Raw genomic sequence first — 21,001 nt, forward strand, 5'->3', positions numbered from 1 at the left:
ACCCCAGGGTAGGAGCCGTTTCGGGAAGAGCCAGTGCCTGGGCGCAGCCGCCCGCACGCGAAGCAGCACCCCGTCTTGCGTGTTGGGAAGGGGAGTCTGTGAACTGTTCCTGCACTCGCGTGTGTCTGTGAAAGCTCAGATGATGCCGAGCAGACCACAGCGGTCAGCGGGAGGGGATATATCCTGCCCGGCAACGTGAGTGCAGACATCTGCGTTGAGGAGCAGTGATGTTTTGCAGAGAGAGGGTGCTAAAATCCAGTCTCCTCGGAGGCCGGGCAGGAGCGTCGTGCTGTTTGCAGGCCGCCTGTAACACGGGCCACAAGCAGCACTACTGCCCGGCGAACCTGTGCGCTTACTGCCGCGGGCAGAGAGAGCTTTGCAGTGTCTCCTTGGAGCAGCCCAGCAGGGTCTCTGGGAGGAGGCACCACCACTTTTAATGCCTCCTTTTGGGGAGCAGCAGTGGGGGAAAAGAGCAGCTGCTCCATAGTTTGCTATTTAGAGCATCCTCAGAAGGAAAAGGAAAATCCCTTGGGAAGTGGAATTGCTGCCGTGCTAGGAGTGGTTCCCCCCGCCGCGTTGCTGGTAGGGAAAAGGGGGGGGATGTCTGCTGTGTTTGACTATGCCCTGTGTTTTCCAGAGATTAAAGGCAGTAAAACCACAGTAAGATGATAAAACAGCCAAGGATGTGCATTCGGAAAAACAACAACCGGTTTATAGAATTCAGGATTTCTTCTCTGGGGGACTCAAACAACCACATGGTGTTAGGTTGTTACAGGATAACGTTTTCAAGCTGCTTATCTGCAGAAAACGTGGAAAGGGTTAGATTTCTTGGAAACCCCCCCACTGGAAGGAAACCCAAGACCATTTTTACCTTGCCGATGTCCTTTAGCGACCATACGCCCAGGGGCTGCTCCGACGCTACAAACGGCTGCAGACCCCTGGTGCGGGGCCTGCCCTGTGGCAGGCAGCGGGGAAGCAGCTTTCGCTAGCTGCTCTCCAGCTTATTAGCCTTAACCAGTGCCGATGAACGGCTGGGGACGAGGGGAAGTAACAACTCAAGCATCTGATGTGTGAAAGGCAGAGAGTTTTAGCCAGTAATTGCATCAGATACTGAACAAGCAGGTTCTTGGTCCTTCATCCTGAATAGGTCTTTAAAAAACTAAATGAGCACTTTGTAAAATACTTAAAACCCAACACGCTCATGCGGAGTTGATGGCTGGGTGGAGCTGCGAGGCCTCTGTCCGTCTGGTCCGTCCGTCCGTCGGTGTTTCTGTCCTGCGCTGCCTGGGCTGCAGAGGGGCTTCCTGAGCTCTCCGCTCTCCAGTTTGCAGGAGAACTGGTAGGAAAAGAGAACTTCTATATTCAGAGATAACAAAGGCAGCTAAACACATATTTTTGCTTTGTAATACACACAGAGGCTTAATAACATGTTTTGCAGCAGAGGACAGTTCACATTGCGAGTCCCGAAGCGAGTGCTGCCGGATTTTCCGTGCCGGGCAGCTGTGAAATACCGTGCTGGGGAGGGACCGACAAGAGGTCGGTAGCTGCATTTCAGGAGGAACGAAGGTTTAGGCTTTGGAAATAAGAGTACTTTGGAGTCACATGAGGAAGAAGCCTGAAGGAGGGATTTGTGCCGTTGGGAGAGCCCCTCGAGTGCAAGCAGCCGGTCCTCTCGGTGGCACGTCACCAGCAAGGTCAAAGGCAGAAGGCTGGTGCCGGGGGTGCGGGGGGCAGAGCGGAGGAGAGGGCCGGTCAGGGCGGCGATCCGGGAGCTTCGCGTTGGCGGCTGACTTTGGCTCCCACGTGCCGTAGCAACACCGGCGGCTTTCTGCAGGCAAATGAGCAACGCTGCAGAGGGCCTGTCTCCTCGCAGACCGGAGGGGAAAGCCCTGCGTGCACCTCCGTGTCGCGGGTGCTCAGCAACTGTGATGCCTTTTCATTTTTTGGGGTGCTGAAGTCCTCGGTGTCCGTGGAGCCGAGCGCCTGTGCTAGCGCATTTGCGTCGGTGTCGGGGCGCTCGGCTCAGACGTGCCCAGCGTGTGCACTTGGTCCTGTCTCATTAAGTGCTGCTGCAAGAGCGGTTTGAAGCACGGTCCTTTACACGTAAGAAACCATTTAGGAAAAGCAGCAAGCTGTTCTGATAATGGGAAACAGGTGCACAAAATTAGACAGGAGCGAGAAACAGCCGTGCTTGTGCAGAGCTGAAGTTGTGAGAAACAGCGTTTTTCATTCTTAATGGTTTTAAAAATCCAGCTAGCATATTGTGGTGAGAAGCAGGCTTCTAGCGACTGCAAGAGGATCTCCATCATTCGCAGAGCCTGCCAGAGCTGCCTGCAGTCCCGCGTGTCGGAGTGTGTTCGAAACCCGAGGGAAGATGGCACCATGGCTGGAGGATGAGGAGTAATAAATACCCTCAGGAGCAGTCTGGGCGACCAGCGCAGGTGGCAGCTCCGCTTGTGGGACCAGTGCTGCCGTGCTACCAAAAGTGTGACTTTGTAATGGAAACAAAAAATATGCGTGCCCGCCTGGTCTGCTGGGCTGGCTTTTGTCCGCCTTTGCACTATGTATCACAGATGCAGAAACAGAGGGGCTGCGTAGCTCTCCTGGAAACCACGTGATTTGCAGTGACTAACTATTCAAATGATTCTGAATTACATGAAAATCATGGAAGCAATCCTTTTTCTTAAAATCTTAAGCCGAATCTTACCACATCCTAAGGCTGGTGGCAGGAAACGTTACATCAGAGAGCACACGCTTCTGCTGCTGTCTCCTCCTTTTTGCCACTCCACCAAAAGGTCTCCTGCCAAAGCCTGCTCTGGGGGACGGGTCAGGGCGCTGGAAAGCGGGAGTCGCTGCATGGGTGCGCGAGGCACCGGTCCCCGCCGGCGAGGCCGTACCTCTGCGCTGCACGCTCGGGCCAGGACGCTTCCTGCGGCGCCGAGCCGGGCTGCTGGCTGCGGCGGCAGGTCCCGGGGCGCGAAACCGCGTTGGGCCTGGGCCGCCCCGTCCTTGCCTGTTGCCCGTCGATCCGCTCGCTGCGGGAGAAGCCTCGGAGGCTCCGGAGCGGGCGCCGTGGAGCGGCCGGGCCACGGCTGCCGCCTGCCATCCCGCCGCGCTGGCGGCTCCGCTGCCGCCCGCCTCCATCTCCCGCAGAGACGCGCGGCGGAGGCGGCGGCACGTTCCAGCAGCAGCCGCCGGTGCCGCTGCTTGAAGGGGACCTGCAAAGCGAATTGTCGCTTTTTCCCCAGCCCGCGGTAGTACTGCCTCGCGCTTTGCCACCCTTATTTTTAACTGAACAGATGCAACTTCGTTTTCTGCTTAGACTAAAACGGTGCAAAGCCCTGGCGCGAGCACCTATGATCTGTGCAGCACCTGGAGTGCGAAGCCGCGCTCAGCGGGAACGACGGCGTTTTTCCGAAGGAGCTCAGCGGTTAACTGCCAGTGGGAAGATTTAGTTGGAAAGCGCAGCTCTTTGAGGGCAGCTTCTCAATCTCATTGCAATTCTTATCTATTTCAGCAAATGCTTGTTTGGGAGCCGTTTTCGCAGCAGGAGGGAGTTGCAGGTAGGCGAGGGTACGGGCCGGGAGCAGCCGGCACGCTGAGGGTGCAGGCGCGAGCTGAAAGCCCAGGGCTAAGCTCTTGCTCTTCATACATCAGGCCGTCTTCTCCTGATGGTGGGTAGTCTTGAGGAAATAGTTTCTGGTGTTAGAGTTTCTGTAGCTGTGAAATAATGGCTGCGGGAGAGAGCTGACGGTGGGTCTCGGCCATGCTGAGGGACAGGGATGGGAGTGTGCGGTGTTGCCGGGGAGCAGAGAGGGGCAGGGACAGCTCTGCTTCCAGCTGGGAATGAGCCGAAGAAGCGTGAGGAGATCCGGATGCAGGATGCTCTGCAAAGAGCAGTCCTGGCCTCTTCCAGCCCCGACCCCACGGCCGTGTCACCTCCTTCCTCTGGTGCTCACCTGGCAACGCAGTGGGGCCGAGATGAGGGCTGAAAACGAGACTTGTGGCAAGACAGAGAAGTGCCTTTGCGGCTGGGTTGGTGTGTGACGTGTGCTGCAGCGTCCCGCTCACTGGGGCTGGGCTGTCGGCTCGCCTTCCCTCAGGTTGCTGCAGAAAGAGGCTGAATGCCTGCGGCTCATGCTCGTGTGAGCCCCAGCTGCTCCACAGCTCTGGAAAACTTGGGTGGCGCGCGGAAAGCTGCTTCCTGGGGAGCAATGCGGCCTTCGCCCAGGCGTGACCTCCCTCCACCCTCCGCTGAGGTCAGAGGGAGCGAGGCTGGTTCCTGCGCCTCCAGCTGCGAAACTGCTCCGAGTCTTTCCAAGGGATGGGAAGTCCCTCGGGGCTTGCGTGGGAATTTCGGTGGGAGGGGCTCCGAGGCCTGGGCTCCGAGGGAACAACGCTTTTAATGTTAGAAGAGGGGGAAGGGAGGAGAAGGGGAAATGGAAGAGGGAAAGGGAGAGGGATTTGAGTACCTTCCACCTTCCTCGAGGTATAGACGCCATCCAACAGTAAGCCGTGCAAAATCAGATCTTAGATGGAAACTTTCCTGTTTAGGAAACTTGCTCCATTACTGCTCTGCAGTCGTCTTTGCAAAAGCCTCCTCCATCGGCTCTGCCCGCTGCCGCCCTCCCCTTGCGTTTGGCACAGTCTTAAAGCCCGTGTGTGAGCTCTGCCGCCGGAGGGGGTTGCTGTGAGCGTCCCTGGCAGCGCCTGCCGCCCCGAGCAGCCCGGGGCTGCCCTGCGCACCGCAGTGGGCAGGTTTAGCTCCTTGCTGTTGCACTTCTTGTCAGTAAACCTAGAAGTTTTGCAGTGAAATGTTTTGAGTAATCAGAGTCAACTTTCTGAATAGGAATGGATCAATGCTCCGCTGGCCGTTGTTTGTAGATCCCATGGTTACAGAGCTAATATTTTGCTGTTGATCTTGTGGGCAGAAATAAAGTGTACTGCAGCTGCCATTCGTAAAGGAACAGATAATAAAGAACAGAAGAAAGGAATATTAGTTGAGCCATTACGAGTTTCAAGATGTGCTTGAGCAATCTGATAAGTAAACCCTGCGGTAAAGCGTGGCAGACGCAGGAGCCCCCTTCGATGCCAACTCTTACTGTGCCAGCGCCCTGCACCCGGCTTTCTCAGGGGTCTCAAAACCTTTGCGCTGCTGCTTGTGTTCACCCTGCTCCGGCATTTCTTAATTCTTTAACCGTACGTAGGAGCAGACAGCGCAGGAACAGAGTAGTTATCTTCTATCTGCAACCACGAGGAACAGCATAACTGTCAGCAGACCTGGTCTTGTATTTCTCCACGCTTGCAAGTAGTTTCTGGAAACATCAGAACTAAATATCTGCAGCCTCCCCCAATACACACACACATATAAATAAATATTGATGTTAAAAATATAATTGCCTAAGCAAAGTTTGCATTCCCCGCCATGCAATGTATTTTTATTGATATTTGATCAGTTGTTCCTCAGTTCATCAGTTGGCCGTTGTTGCTATAGGGTTTTTGGTGTATTAAATTAAAAGGGCCAGGAAACAGCGTGTGGCACAAGCGGGCCCCTGTGTTTCGCTGTCGCGGCCGTGGCCACGGGAAGTCCCCGCGCCGCCTCCGGCGTTGCGAGATAACCGCCGGGAAGCAGCGCCCGGCCCCCGGCTCCTGCGGGCAGCGGTGCTCGCTCTGGTGCTCCAGAGGCTGAAATGCTCCTGCAGACCACGACACCGAGCTTGCAGCTGGTGCCTGGGATTTGAAAGATCGGAGACTTTGACCTCCTCTGCTTCTCCTCAGCTATGCAGTAAGTGTGCGTCCTGCGGACACTGGGAGACCTGCGGATAGGCTAAGCCATGAAATTTAGGTTTTAATCAGGTTTCCTGATCAGGAGGTAGAAGGCCTCAATGCTTCAGGACGTCCGGCTGCTGCCGGGGGAGGACAGAGCCCCTCGTCCCGGGACTTGGTCTGCATCTCACAGGGCTTCGGTTCTGCCTGGCCTTGGCGTGAATGATGCAGGGTCAAGCTCAGAGATGGCCTGTTCCCATCAGTGACTTTGCCTGAGACCGTCTCCGTCAGCGGTCCCCCTCTGCCGCGCCTGGTGTGTGCTGTCCCCCTCTGAGCTGGCCGTGGTCTCCGCGTGCTCGCGCTAGAACAGGGCAGTGCTTTGATACCCGTAAGCTTGCAGCCGGGCACGAGCCCCCTTCGAGGTTACGTGCCTTATCACAGCCCGCTCAGCTCTTTGCTCTTTTTGCCGGTTGGGTGCTGGAACGGGGAGAGCCTGGCGGCTCCTGGACCTGTGATCATTTTCTGCCTGCATTAACACATTTGTGATGCGGGATTTCCCTTTTGCGCCGAGTCCGAGCATCAGCTATAAGAGACTAAGGAAACTCTCTTGAGAATCAGTTTATGAAGCGAGAAGTGACAGAGGTAGGAAAGGCCGTTTCCACGCGGTCCCGGAGCGGGTCCCCGCGCCGCCCCTGCTCCCGCGTGGGTGCACGGCCTGCGGATGCCCCATGCGAGTGAGAAACTAGACGGTCCCGCAGCTTAAAGAAGTTTGAGATCCAAACGCCCGTGGAGGAGGCCGGCCTGCCCGTCCTCCGCGTTCACCGGGGCGTCGCTTGCCGAGCAGCCCGCGGCGACTGCAGCCGCGAGTTGCAACAGCCAAGTTGTGAAACCATACGAAAGCGGGTGTATGGTGGGAACGGTGTCGGAAGGCTTGGGGTTTTCCGCCTAAACCAATCCTCCGTTTTGCAGCCAGCTGGTTGAAATTTGCTGAGCTAATTTCGCGTAATGGCCGAGATGCGAAACGTATGTGAAAAGAGAGGCCAACGTTTGCAAGCTTGGGCATCCGCCTCGCAGGGCCGCCGCGTCCTCGCGGAGCTCGCAGGGTTTCAAAACTGCTGCAGAAGCGCACAGAGGCGTAGCCAGGCTGAGGCCTTGGAGCTGGACGTCCTGCCTTCGGGCCGCGTGCTGCTCCCGCGCCGCAGAGGCGTTGCTGCGGGCCGGCCGGGGCACGCTGCTGCCGGCGGAGTCCCGAGGGCCCGCGGCGCCTTTCGGCCGGCGCGTGACCCGGCGTGTGCTTTGTTCGCAGCTTCGACGTGGAGAATGGCCCGTCGCCAGGCCGCAGCCCGCTGGACCCGCAGGCCGGCTCCTCGTCGGGCCTCGTGCTGCACACCACCTTCCCGGGCCACAGCCAGCGCCGGGAGTCCTTCCTCTACCGCTCCGACAGCGACTATGACTTATCGCCGAAGACCATGTCCAGGAACTCCTCTCTTCCCAGCGAGCAGTAAGTGTTCGGCGCCGCTCCCGTCGCATGTTGCCGTAACCGAGGGCTTCCTGCAGCCCCTGGGGAGGGGGCCGGGGGCACTCGCATCCCGTCCACGGCGGGCCTTCATCATCTGCCAAGGCGTGACTGCCTCTCCGCCATCCCCTCCTGGAAATGTTCCCCTTTTCTCTGTCATTTAATGAGCTTTCAAATCCATATTCTAGCATTTTTGCATTTTCCTTTCATCGGTGCTTATTCTTTTAGAGACAGTTTGTGTTGCAGGGAACCACTGCCTGCTCGTCCCAGGGCGCAGGCCCCGCTCCGTGCCCCCGGCGCAGACCCCTCCGCCAGCCTCACGCGTCCCGGCGCCCGCCCGGAGGCCCCAGAACCGCCTTCCCCCGGCACTTGGCTTAGCAGGGCTTTGCTGCCTGTCCTTTCTCCATTACACCCTCAGCGCATCTTCTCAGGGCCCCGCTACCATTAATATCGCTGCTCTTCCTTAAGCGGGTGACGCTCCATTAGCCTGAGCAGTGGAAACAGGGCTGCACCTGTGTTTGCAGTATATTCTTCTCCATCGTGTTTTCCGTCATGTGTTGATCACCAGAACGGAGTGAGAAACACAGCAGCAAAGCGAGACAGATGGCTGAGCCTGAGAGGATCAATACAGCCCAGAGCACGAAGCCCAAATGGGCGTCCTGCATTTGCAGTCCTTGGTTTTAAAAGACATAGTTTTAAAATTTCAAAGTGACCGTTAAGCCAAAAAAAGCGCTCATTAAGAAGTTAAGTATTGCTCTCGCCGCTCCCAGGGCACCGCTGCTGCGGCCGGGCTCCTGCTCTCGCACCCTCGCCGGTGTCCGACGCGCCGGGAGCTGCGGGCGGGGGGCCGGTCGCTCCCCCCACCTCGCCGGGTGCGGCAGGAGTCAGCGGAGGGCGGCAGGCGCTTCCAGCCCCTGGCTCGCCTGACCTATTTTAGCCATCGGCTTTGAGACGGCTTTAATTAAAGCATAGCCTCAGCAGCGCTGACCTCCGAGCGGGGACGGACGGGCCCGCCGGGGGCCGGGGAGCAGCCGAGCGGGGGCCATGGCTCGAGCGCCTGCGGCGGGTGCTCGCGCTCGGTGCACCGCAGCCATGCAGTGAAGCGCACGGGGACGGGAGCACCGGCAGCCGCCCGCCAGCCGCGGTGCAGGCTACCCCGAATGCAATGAGCCTGTTACACTCTGCATTTATTTCCGTGAAAGCCCACCCGCTCGTACCGCCTTGATTTGTTGCACAGGCACACGAGTGCTGCCCGCGGTGTTGCCAGACGCGGTCTCGCTGATGGTGTGTTTTTCTCAGACCTGCGCTCTTCCATGATGGACGTGGACAGACAACACCCACTGTTTCAGTGACATTAAAGACTGCGACACAAATCCACAAAAGCCAGGAAATTCAGAGCTGACCTTTCCCCAGACTGTAAGGTTTTTCCACCGCGCTGCGAGTGTGCCGCCTCAACTCCGAGTTTCCTGGCTTTTATTGCCTGGTGTCACCGATCCGGACGATTGTTCCAGCCCGGGTTGTTTTTTGTCCGTGAGCACACACGGGGAGCAGGAGACCTTTCCATCAGGAGCAGACTTTGATGTAATGTGGAACAAAGAAACACCGCGTGGGTTCAAGCTCTTTCTTGGGGTGGCAAGGCTATGGGGGAAACGCGCCTCCATAAATGCCCGTTTTCCAAGGCCTGTTTGGGATAAACATGTTTGCCCGTGAGCACGCCGGGGGCCGGGTTTGCCCCCAACCCGCGGAGCCTGGGCCGGGGAAGGGCCGCTGCCCAGCCTGGAGGGGTGGCGAGCGGTGCCTGTGCGGAGGAGCGGAGTGCGCGGCTCCTTGTGCGGGGCAACGCCATGGGTGTGCAGACGTGCTGCACAGCAGTACAATAGCATCAGTTGTCCTTTAAGATGCAGTGACTTACACAGGCGTGTTTTTCTGTTTTTCCCTAGACACGGAGATGACCTGATCGTCACACCTTTTGCGCAGGTAAGTTGGAAGTCTGTTGCCTCACATTAACGCAGAGTTTGAGAGCCTCAAGTTAAGTCATGAGAAATCTCTGCTTTTGTTTACCATAGGTCCTGGCAAGTTTACGAAGCGTGAGAAATAACTTTACATTGCTCACCAATTTGCACGGGACATCGAACAAGTAAGCCCTCCGCTTTTCGTTGCGTTGACCCTTGAACACAACACACACAGCGGACCAATTTTGGCCCGACATGCGTCGAGCGCGTTTCCGCAGGCCTGGTTCCCTTTGGCGGTGCCTGTGCTCTGGTCCTGGACTGGCAGTGGCAGTTTGTGCACGGCAGCCACGGGCTGCTGGGGCCGGGCACTGTGCCGGGACTGTTGCCGACGCGGCTTGCAGCATCGTAAGCGTAGTTACTGCTCACGCACCTTTTACTGCGCGTGGGTGCAAAACGTGCTGCCTATTTCGGGGGCTCGTCCAGGTTTCCCTGGAGCTCCCTGCCAGCGCTAGAGCCCGCCGGTCGTGGGGCTGCCGCTTGCAGAGGCACGGAGCCGGGAGCCGGGAGCCGGGAGCCGGGAGCCGGGAGCCGGGAGCCGGGAGCCGGGAGCCGGGAGCCGGGCAGGGGCGGCAGCGGCGCGGCCGCGGCGCACCAGGGGGCGCTATAGCGCAGCGCCTCGCCGCGGGGCTGGCGAGAGCGAGTGTGTGAGTGTGTGTGTGTGTGTGCGAGTGTGAGTGTGCATAGGTGTGTGTGTGTGCACGTGTGTAGTGTGTGTGCTTGCGTGTGTGCACGTCTGAGAATGTGTGCACTCGGGCATGTCAGTGCGTGTGTGCGTGTGCACATGTGTGAGTGCATGTATGTCAGTGTATTTGGGAGGGCGTACCTGAGAGCACCAGGCTGCCTTTGCATGTATGTGCGTGTGCATGAGTGTGTGTGTGTGCGTGCCCAGGGCTCTGAGTGTGCATGTCGGTGCACATGGGCTCAGGGTCTGCTCCCCAGCCCATCCTCAGCCTGTGTGTGTGTGTGTGTGTGTGTGTGTGTGTGTGTGTGTGTGTGTGCATCCACACACGTGTGTTGGTGGCCATGGGCCGAGGCCTGTTCCCCAGCGCATCCCCAGCCCCCCCGTTGTCGCTCCGGGAGGGAGCTGCCGCCAGGCCCCGCCGGCCCCACGCCACGGCCGGGGCAGCAGAGCCGGCCCCAGGGCCGCCAGGCCAGCAAGTGGTGGGGTCTGCGTGGGCGTCTGCTGGGGTCCACGCGCCCGTCCCCGCCCCTGCCCCCTCCCTGTCCCTGTCCCTGCCCCAGGCGGGGCTGGGTGCTCTCCTGGGTCAGCCTGGGCCCCAGGAGCTGCCGCTCTGCTGCCACCCTGCTGCTCCTAGCTCAGCCATCGCGTCTGGCACGAGGGGCTGGAAAACGTACTGAGTCTGAGGAGGAGGAGATGCATTTCTGGGTGTATTAGGTGCACACGAAAAAGAATCTCTTTTCCGATTTGCCACCTCGGCTTCCCCAGGCTTGCGTGAGAAGTGCAGTTTCAGAGCAGACACGTCACTCATGTTCAGTTAAGCTCCGGTACTGACCTACATTTTCACTCATGTTTTAAAGAAACACAGTCATAGATAGACAGTCATGGAAAGAGGCGATGCCAGCAAGGGAAGCTCCGGAATAGCGCACGGGCGGTGGAGGACTGCTGCAGCGAGTGGGCTAGAAGCACGGGCAGCAGCCGTTCTGCCGCCCTCCGCTCCAGGCGGGCTGCTTCCCGAGCTCGTGCTAACCTTGGGTAGGAGATCACCCGCTGCTTTATTTGATCCTATGGTTACGCTTCACTGGAAAGATGATTTTCGACACAATACTGTATTTTACGTTATGTGTGAATTTAAAACCCAGAATTTTATCCAGGCATGAGATTCTCCTTGCATTGGAACTGTGGTCAGGAAGGACACGCTGGTGTTCAAGACGGAGGTTAATGAGAACCCAATGGCCGGGATGGTAGAAGTGGATGGACGTTATGTGCCAAGCCTTCGAGGTCCGTGGCGGCACGCACTTGCTCCCAGGCGCTGCGGAGCTTCCCACCCCGCTTCCAGGCGGCTCGGGCGGCTTGCAGCAGTGCTGCCAGCTCACGGTTTTATCATACGTCTCATGATGTGTGTGTGGTACTTTCCTTAAACTTCTGCTCTGGGGATCATGAGAATCTTAGCTCTCCTTTAACCCCTCCTCCTCCTCCTCCACACCCTGTCCCCTCCTCCCCCCAAAAGAAAGGGAAATGCTGGAAAAGCTGAGTCTTAAGGGCTGGAGAAAAAAAAAACAACTACAACCCAGATTTTTTGGACTTTCGCATGAGGATTTTTAAGACAATTTCCTGACTGGAACAGAGGGGAGTGATTAATGGTGCTGAATGCCTGACGCTGGCCGCCGTGGCCCGGGACTGCAGCAGGCGGTTGAGCCCGGAGGCCGGGGCCGCGGGTGCCGGAGCAGGGCCGGGGCCGCAGCCCTGCCAAGCTCTATCGGAGCCGCTCTGGGGCTTGCCCGGGCGCCGCAGGGTGAGCGGGGCCAAGCCCTGCTTCCCGGCGCTGGGAGCGGCGCCGCGCCACGCTCCGGATTCGGGGATGCCCTGCCGATCCCGAGCTCCCTCCTCCCCTGCCCCGTGCCCACGCGCCTCGGCACGGCGTTGGAGGCGCCCGAAGCGCCTTCCCTCGGGCGCTGCAGCCCCGTGCGCGGGCTGTCCCTGCCGAGGAGTGGCTGTTCCTCAGAGATTTCACGATTTGGGTTTTCAAAGGCTCAGCAGGGGCAGGTCGGGGCAGATTCTCGCAGCAGTCCGCACCGACATGTACGCGCTGTGCTGGGCCCTTCAGGGAGCCGAGGCCCCGCAGCTGCCGGGAGGAGGGCCGGCCTTGGGTGTCCCACCGGGAAGGGCGAGCGGGTGTCCCGCGGAGCCGTCGGGTCCGGCGCGCTGCCTGCATCCCGCGTGGCCTTTGCATGGGATCGCGGCGGCTTTGCCCTCCCGAAGCGCTCACCTGGTTCGGGGGCTTCCTGGAGCACTCCCGAAGAAGCCCTGGAGCTCCAGCCGCGGCAGCACTGAGCTCCTCGCTTGCTTTGATTGAGCTTCAAAGCAGAGCTGGCAAATAGTGCAGGTCTCAGTTCAGTGCCTGACTCAAAAAAATCGGGGCTGGGAGGGTGGCTGAGCCAGAGCACAGGGAAATCTGGCTTCAGCTGAAATGTGTCAGAAACACCTTAGTGAAGCAAAAGCCCAAAGTTTCATTTTTTGTCAGTCTGAAGTACTCTGCTCAACCCAAGATGAAATATTTTTGTTGTTGGAACTCCTTTTAACTCCTTAAAAAAATGAGGCTTTTAAAAATTAAATTATGGTTCAACATGAAAAAATAAATAGTTTTATTTGGCAAATCTCACATTGAAATATTTTGACATTTAGAGAAACACTGCACCGTTTTGCCAGTCCAACCTGTTAGCTAGACTTGAGCCAGCTTTTGGTCCTCCTGAAATCCAGAGTTCTTCAATGAAGCTGTTGCTAGTCAGAAAACATCACACAGCTGTTTCAGAGCTTGTAATCGCGGCTCCGGGGGCTCCTAATTTGCTTCCAGGTGCAGCTGGGGCTGTTGGCTGCAGCCCTTAGGGCCTTGGGTGCCCGGTGTTCCCGGGGTTGTTGCCTTGCAGCCCATGCGCTGGTGTCGCGGGTGACACCCGGGCCAGCGTTGCAGGCAGAGCACGCGGGGCCACCTGCATCAGTGCCCCTCCGCTCGCAGAAGCCGGGCTTTGCCGGCTTCCAGGCGGCCGGCGACCAGAAAACTGGGAAGGGCGTTTGGGACGGCGGCGTCTTTCCCGATGGAGGGTCTTTCCGGGATGCGTGTGCTTAGCCAGGGGACGTGGCCAATGTGGATGTTTTTAAACAGGTATATTGATGCTGTTCACTCACTGCCAGACCGGTTTAAAGTGTTTCAGGCTGCTTCGTGAACACGGAAAGGGTGTTTTAGCTAAATCATGCCTATTTAGAGTGTTCTTTCTGTCTCCCCAGGCGATCTCCTGCCACGAGCCAGCCGCCTGTCTCCCGGGTGAGCCTGCAAGGTACGTGCGCGAGGTCCGGGCGCGATGCCGCGGGCTGCTGCGGGCAGAGCTCCTCGAGCTCCTCGTCCGGCCCGGAGCAGCGCTCGGGGCCCGGCTCGGGGCTGGGTTTCTCCTCAGGCTGGAACGAGAGCCAAGGCTGCTGTTGGCTTGAGGGCCCCGGCCCCCGCGCCCGCTGCTCGGCGTCGCTGCTCCGCGCGCCTGGGCAAGCCCCGGCCCGCGAGCCCCAGCAGGCTCGGGCACGGCTCCGTCTGCTATCCTGTTTGTTTCCGTTTGTTTCCACGCGATCTCTGCAAAAACTGCAGTGTGGAAACCCTGCTTTCGACGGGCTGCCCTGGCGCGGCCTGTGCCCGGGGTCTCCTGCACTCGCCGTGCGGCAGCAGGCTGAGAAGCGAGGGGGGGAAGAGCAGCCCATGGGCCTGCCTGTCCCCCCACGCGCCCCGGCCCTTGCTCGCCTTGTCCTCGTCCCCGGGCCGTCTCGGAGACCCCGCAGACACGAGCGGGTTGTGGGAGAGCGTGAGGGTGAGCGGAGGCTGCGGACGGGGCGCTGAGCAGCACTGGGGCCGCGGAGCCCAGCCCGCGTCTTCAACCTTGCTTCCCCGGACGAGGAGATAAGCTTTGGAGGAGCGCTCACTCCCGCGGTTTATCTGAGCCTTTCCAATAGCTGCGTGCTAGGAGGGACTCATAAAGCTTAACTTTTATAGCGTGTAAAGCCTGCCTTGCTAACTGCCGTTTCCTGACACCGTGCGTATTTATTGTCTGGGGGCGCGCGTAGTCCTGGAGACTTCGTGTTAGATTCCTCAAAAACTGTGACTGGAATGGGAAAACCTCTGATGCAGAAAGAAAATTGGACAACGGCATCCTCCTCCGCTGCCGCTCGGGAGCCGCGTGCAGGCAGGGCTCGCAGCAACGCGGCTCCTCGCCGACCGTCCCAATCTGCTGTAGCAGCACTCCGCTTCTGTGAGCCGTGCAAGGGCCGTCCTGCACAATTTCCTAAGCTTCGCACAGATACTTATGTATAACTTGTAGAATCTGATGGTAGGGATTCCCTTCTAGGAATTTTCAGGTTAATTTCCGTAACGCTTAATTTCTGTGAAAGCCAATTCCTTTCAACTTTTTAACACTTTGTGGATATTTTTCTACATATATACAGAAATTACACTGTACTGCAGTATTTCCAACTCTTGAAATTTGAATGAGCCATAGGACATTCGATACTTTTTGGCTAACCCAGGCTTCTGGCGCTGTGGGAATACAGGAGAATTTCGGCTTCCTTTTTAACTGCAGGTTAGTTTCTGACACTCGCAGTCGTAAAGCCAATCTTGTGTCACCCTGTAAAGCTCGAAACCAGAAAGCAACTGAGAAGGATCCAAGCTTTTGCATTTTTAACCAAGTCCGTGTGATTCTGACTCATGATTTTTAATGTTTCACTTTAATGTTTCATGAGTTTTAATGTTTCAATTATATCCAGATAGATTAGTATGTCTAAAATAAAATACAGCAATGTCTTACCTGAGATGTGGAAAAAGAAAATGTCCGGGTGAGGAAATGAGCCGTGCCGGACGCGTTTTGGTGCACGGGTTTGAATTAGCTAGCGAAGGGGCTGTGAAGGAGAGCTGCAGCTCGGGCGGCGTGGGATTCGAAGGAAGCGGAGGGGAACGGCCTGGATTCGGGAGCACGCAGGTGCTTAACCAGCAGTCTTCAAATACAACAAAAAATGTAAATTATCTTAAGTAACTTAATTAAATTGTGCTTTGCTCCCGTCCTCAGCTGGGGCAGCGCCCGGGCACGGCACCGCCGCTGCTGGGCTGAGCCGGGTGCCCTCAGCTCATGGCATCCCCTCGCTTCATGGGAAACAGCGGGGCAGTGAGCAGGGCCGGTCTTGGTCTCTCTCCTGCGGTTCTTTATTGTATTGCTTTGTTCTGTTCCAGCATGTGAGCCAGGACCATGCTCAATTCTGACCTTATTTACTTGTTGCATTTTTGCTTTGCTGCCCCAAGTGTCTCCTTGGTTCCCGCGAAGCCCCTCTGGTTTCCCGCGGAGCCCCGCATCGTCCCGTGTGCTCGTTGCCTCCCTCGATCCGGCATTGCCCTCCTCTCCCTGCTCACAGCCGCTGCTGTCCTTTGAAACGCGCTGAAGTAGCCCAGAAGGGAAAAGATGGCCACTTACTTTCTGAGGAAGTTTCCACTTAAATGCAGCTAGACCCAGGATTTTTAGGGGATTTTTCAGTGTTTGCAGCTTTTTTCCCTAGATGGGCTTCTGATTTGGAGACTGTGAAGGGAAGGAGAGATTTTCCTCTCCGAACCCTTCCAGCTCTGTGCCGGTGGCTCCTGGGCCTGAGAGGATGCCGGGTGTTTTTCCTGAAGGTTTTGGAGAAGGAAGCAGCAATGTTTTGATTGGGGCTAGGCTGTGTTACATCCTTCTAGATAAAAGAATGTGTTTTGAAATCAAACGTGTTTATATTGTGTAGATTGGGTAGCTGGCCAGGTTCGGTATTTTCTTTTAGCTCTCTCATGTCACACGTTGATTCAGAGATTTACCAGAATCAGTTGACATCAGTATGAGCACCTCGTATATGTCTCCGTTTATTTGTCATTAATGCCGTGATTTATATCCTGTTATGAAAAGTCGAGAACTCGGGGTTTAAAGCAACCTAGCATACATTAATAAAATTACCCTGGAGGGAGACAAATTGCATTCAGCATTTGCACTGGAAGTAATACATGCCAGCTGTTTACTCAGACGAGAATATTACAGGATTTGTCAGTTGTTGCAAACAGAGAGGAGCCAAATCCGTTCTCGCGCGCTGCCGCCGAGTTGCATCACGCGGACCCGGGCCCGTGGCTCGCGAGAGCGCTGTGCTGAGGTTTGGAAACTCTTATTTTGGCTCTCATTTTCTCGAAACCATGAAAAATTCTGGTCAGACTTTTCATAAGACAAAATGCTTTCGACGCCAATAGTGCTGTCACTGTGAATTTCACAGCTTTCTTAGCGTTATGACCGTGGCCATAAAAGGAAGAGGAATATGTATCGAACATCCTGTGTTTTGTCCTTGGTATCAGCTTAAGTAAATCTGGCAGATTTTTCCTGTTATTTTGTTAAAACCGCAGATCACAGGAACAAACAGAATTGCTTTTATGAATTAACTAAGAAACCATAATGTGGAAATATGTAGCTGGAGCAGAAAGTGCATAAATCCTTAATGAGCTCACGGGCCTCCCAGCTGGGAAGGCTCATGGGACTATTGAGGATGGAGAGGCTCCCGAGCGGTGCGCAGCGTTACAGCAGGCCGGCGCGGTGCCGGGTGAGTGATGGGTGCTGCCCAGCTACGTGCTCCGGGGCTGCAGAAGCGTTGTCACACAAGCGTCTGCCACGTTTCTTTCTCGTATATTCATTTTTTTAAAAAGCTTGGCCTTTTCGCCATGGTTGCTTTCCTTGACCTTCGTGCTACCTTGGGCTCAGTGAATCCGTCACTGCCTTCTCTTCCCCCCGTTCGGTCTCTCCTGCCCGGGCATCGATGAGCAGATGTTAGTTCCTACCTGGCTGATTCCGCTAATAAGGCCTTTAACCAGCACAAGTCTTGCAGCTCTTGCTTGCTTGTTCTCCTTCCGCCGTATTTATTTACTTTGCTGGCCCTATTTCCCTCCAACTTAAACCGTATTTCTCCCACTCAGGTTGGTACAATCCCTTTTCCTTCTGCTTTGTTTCCTTCTCACTACTTGTAGTTTTCCCCGGATTTTTTCGTATTGTCCTGCTTTACCAGATTCTTTCTCTCGACTCGGTGCAGGGTCTGTGCCGTTTGCCCCCGGTGGCAGTGCACGCTAGGGGCTGTTCACCTGCTCCCCGTGCCCTGTGTCACGTCGTGCAGCAGCCTCGGCTCTCCGTGGCGCGTCTGGCCTTCGCCGCGCGGACCTTGCGGAAAAGCCCATGCAACCGGGAGCAGGACCTCGCTCCCGGATTAACGGGGACAGGGAAGAGGTGGCACATACCTCCTGGAAGATCAATATCCAGCTGGATAACGGGAATCGCTCTGCCCGCGCTGGTTTGCGTGATGGGCTGCTGCATTTGCAGGTTGCCGATGCCGGCAGGAGCCAAGCCTCGCAGCAAGGGTCAGGGCTGTGTGCTTCCCGCGGCTACGGGAAGCTTGCAGAGACTTCTCCCGACAGCGGGCAACCGAGATACTTCCCTTAGATACTTCCAGCATGGAATAATTATGGTGTGTCCTCACAATTAATTATACACCTAGCAATATAGCACAGCCGGCTTGCTTTGCAACCTGCGGCTTTGGGGGGTGTCGCACTCTGGGGTATGTCACACGCTGGCTTTTCAGGGGATTAAAGCTTTGTTAAAATTCCTCGCTGGGGATGGGAGTGAAAGCTTGGTATTTCTTGTTGCTGGTGCCTTGGCCTCTGCTCTCCAGCACATCTGCGCGTTTGCACTTCTCGCATGCCTTTACACGAACCCAGGACTTGTACTCTTTCGTTTTTTATGTGGGTGTAAGATGTACACAGACTCGTGCATGAACGGTTGGATGAAGCATAAACAAGACTGGATAGTGCTGGTGCTTGTGCTGATGGGAGTCCCAACTTTCTGCAGGAGTTAACAAGTCCTGTGCATCCAGGTCGGCTCTTAGTTACACGTTAGTCCCAACCCCGAGTGATCAGCGGGCGCTGGGTCTGCCGCAGCAGGCTCCCTCGGCCACGTGCAAAATGGGTGCTCGCGTCTGAGACTGTGCTGTGTGAGAGCTTGGCTGAGTGCGGGCCGCAAGCTCTGGCCTCTGAATTTCGAGATAGATTGTACAAGCTGAGTAGATTCGGTGTTTCAGGCTTCTGACAAGTGTGTGGAGCCCTATTTCTCCAGACTACCAAACAGCTAAAATGCTAAAAAGTGACGATTGTGCACAGTAAATTCCGTGGTGCTGTAGACTTACCTGCGTAGTATTTGGGAATAGGCAAGTATTGTTTTTAAAGGATGCGGTGCTACAACGATGCAGATCATTTAGAGACTAGCAAAGCTATAGAAGAAATCAGAAGTCATCTTAATGACATGATTGAGTAAAGTCAGGGGTGCTGAACTGTAAAGTAATTCTGCTGTTTGGAGGAATGAGAAGTCTGTTCCAAAGTGAGCTTTAAAAGTCACCTACAGCGAAAAGAGAGGAGGCAGCCAGCCTTCGGCGGGTGGTGGTGGCATCCACGGCTGCGGGAGAGCAGTTCATTCCCGAGTCCGTTTCGCGTGTTCGTCCTGCCGGCAAACACACCCCCCCCGAAAGTTGTACTCATGCTTCTTAGTAAGTATTTCAGTTATGCTATTGACGTCAATGCAGTCATTAAATAGATTGCCGGCCCTCCCATCAGCAGACCTGTGCCAAGGACCTAGAGGCAGACACATTTTAAAAGAGGAACATCAGGTTTTCTTTTAGCAATCGAGAGAATAAGGGAAAAGTTTCTTCTGAAATCACTATGCTTTGCAACATGACTTTTTTATTTTTTTTTGCTTAATTTCCTAAGACTTCTTTACTGCTAAGATAATTGCTGCATTTATTTAAGACGCTGTTATGTTACTCCGCACATAAACAACTCTAAATGAGGCTAAAGAGTAGTTTTTTGTGATCAGCTCCAGCTGAAAAACGACACCCACTTTATGTCTCCTGGCTGGATTTATTCGTGTATCAAGTAGCAGGAGTTACTCAGGCAAACCTGCTTAGCCTTTGACTCCAGAAATTCTGCAAGGATTGATTTCATGACATCCCTTTGAGAAAACAGCCTCGCTTTCCGCCCGGCCGGCCTCCGAGGACACGCAAGCCAGGCGTGACCCCGTGGCAGCGCGTGAAACAGCCCTGCCCGCGCCCCAGCTGCGGTGTCAGGCGGAGCTGCCGCGGGTGCCGCCGGGGCCCGGCGCTGCGGGGACGCGAGCGGGTGCCGCTCCGCGGTGGGCAGAGGCAGGACCTCTGCTCTGGCCGGGGAGGTGGCACTCGGCAGCCGCCGCCCGCTTCCAAGAGCGGTTTTGGAGCCCAAGCGCTGTTTCTTGCCGAGGTCGCCGTTTCGCTGGCGATGGCCGCGCGGTGTAAGAGCGTGCTGGGAGGGCTTCTCCCCGCTGGCCGATCTCTCTGAGTGATGCCCGCGCGAAGGCAGGGTGGCAGGGAGGAGATGCTCGCGGTGCCGTGCTGCTGATACGTCGCCGCAGCCGCGCTGCTCCTCAAGCGCAGGGCGAGCCCGCAAAGGCCCCTTGCTTTATGGGGCTCCCGTCGCCGTCAGAGTGCTCGAAGCCTGCAGGGAGACGGTGAGACTCTGCCGCAGCTGGTGCGGGAGCTGATAAAATCCGTGTTTCTTTGGGCGGCCTGGAGCGATCGTGGTTGCTGCGGACGGGGCTGTAACATCACCGCCTTCAACGTACTGAATCACTTCCATATGCGTTCGAGAAATGCGTACCCGAACGGGGAAAAAACAAGCCGAAACAAAAACACCCCAACCGAGCTGCTGGCAGGCCGAGCTCTTTTTTCGGGTCGTGGGGCACAGCCTGCGCGTGCCTGAGCCATGACCAGGCTGCCGCATCGTCCCACTGGTCCGAGCCCTCCGACCCCCGTGTCACCGGGGTTTTCCAGCCGGCGAGGGATGAAGCGGGATCCCGAGAGCCCCCGCAGCTCGTTCCCGCGCAGCGGGCAGGAGCCTCTGCTCCCCGCCGGGCCTGAGCCCTTTCCCATCCCCATCAACTAAAAACATTTATATCGTTAAGCATACAAGTTACGCTTCCTTATAGAAGCCTGTCATAGTGCAACTGTTGGAGAAGGTTACGATAATGGTTAATGAAACATTTGACTGTAACACAGTTTTCCCTTTAAGAAATGCCTGTATGTGGCAGTTTCTCCGTAAAAGTATATAATTGGGGTAGTTTTTTTGACGAAAAAGAAACAACTGTTACTTATTTATGGTTATTAACAAAACATGCCAGTTCTCCAGTTAATTCATTTCATTGGAAAAATATGCATGCTTACAAAGAATTAAATTTATTAAGTAATACAGTTAAAATGCAGCTAAATTTGTCCCTGTGGAATATATTTTAATGTCCAAAAACGTTGTTGATGGACAGCATTGTGCTTTCAGGCGCTTCATCCTTGCAGGGATTCAGGATGTGAGGAACAAAAAGCCCCAGATGTGACGGCGGGCTGCTTCAGCATCGGCTGCCCGTTGGGTCCGTCGCCTGCCGAGGGCCGGTGGCAGAGGGCCGTCCATCAGCCGGAACGGGCAGGATCTGAGCCAAGCTTAGAGGCTTATTACCTCGTTTTTGTTGGTTACTAGGAGTCATGATCAGTAGCCATTATTAAGTACTAAATACTTAGGTAGTTAGATTTAATTAAAAAAGCCCTCTATGCTGTTTTTGATGTAGATATTCTGATATTCCACTGCCATAAGTATACCTTTCCAAGAGGAAATTAAAGATCTGTGCCTGCAAAAACTGCCACACCTCTGCACTCCTCAAAAACATTGTTATCCCAGTGTTTTTGCGCTGTTCCCAGAGGCCCTGGGTTGTGGCCGCGTTGGCAGGTCTTCGCCGGCTCCGGCTTCCCGGGTCGGTAGAGCAGGTCCCCGCCGGCCCGGCGCTGCCGCCGGCCGCCCGCCGAGTCCGCGTCGGCCTGTCACGCGGCCTGCGTGTCTTCAGGACGGTTTTACAGGCTTAAAACTTAACGTGATTCTAGAAC

At 56.1% G+C, this 21,001-nt stretch overlaps 1 protein-coding gene across 2 annotated transcripts in view; it reads left to right on the forward strand.

The window, feature by feature from the left end:
- The window catches only part of PDE4B (phosphodiesterase 4B), a 182,105-nt gene that overhangs the window by 125,824 nt on the left and 35,280 nt on the right, over nt 1-21,001 (forward strand). For both annotated transcript variants that reach the window (XM_026113968.2, XM_064516330.1), the window contains 4 exons: nt 7,073-7,267; nt 9,223-9,259; nt 9,349-9,419; nt 13,259-13,308. In XM_026113968.2, coding sequence (XP_025969753.2) covers nt 7,073-7,267; nt 9,223-9,259; nt 9,349-9,419; nt 13,259-13,308 — 353 coding nt within the window. The remainder of the gene's footprint in view (nt 1-7,072; nt 7,268-9,222; nt 9,260-9,348; nt 9,420-13,258; nt 13,309-21,001) is intronic.

The sequence above is a fragment of the Dromaius novaehollandiae genome, chromosome 8, assembly GCF_036370855.1.
Source record: "Dromaius novaehollandiae isolate bDroNov1 chromosome 8, bDroNov1.hap1, whole genome shotgun sequence".
Taxonomy (NCBI): Eukaryota; Metazoa; Chordata; class Aves; order Casuariiformes; family Dromaiidae; genus Dromaius; species Dromaius novaehollandiae.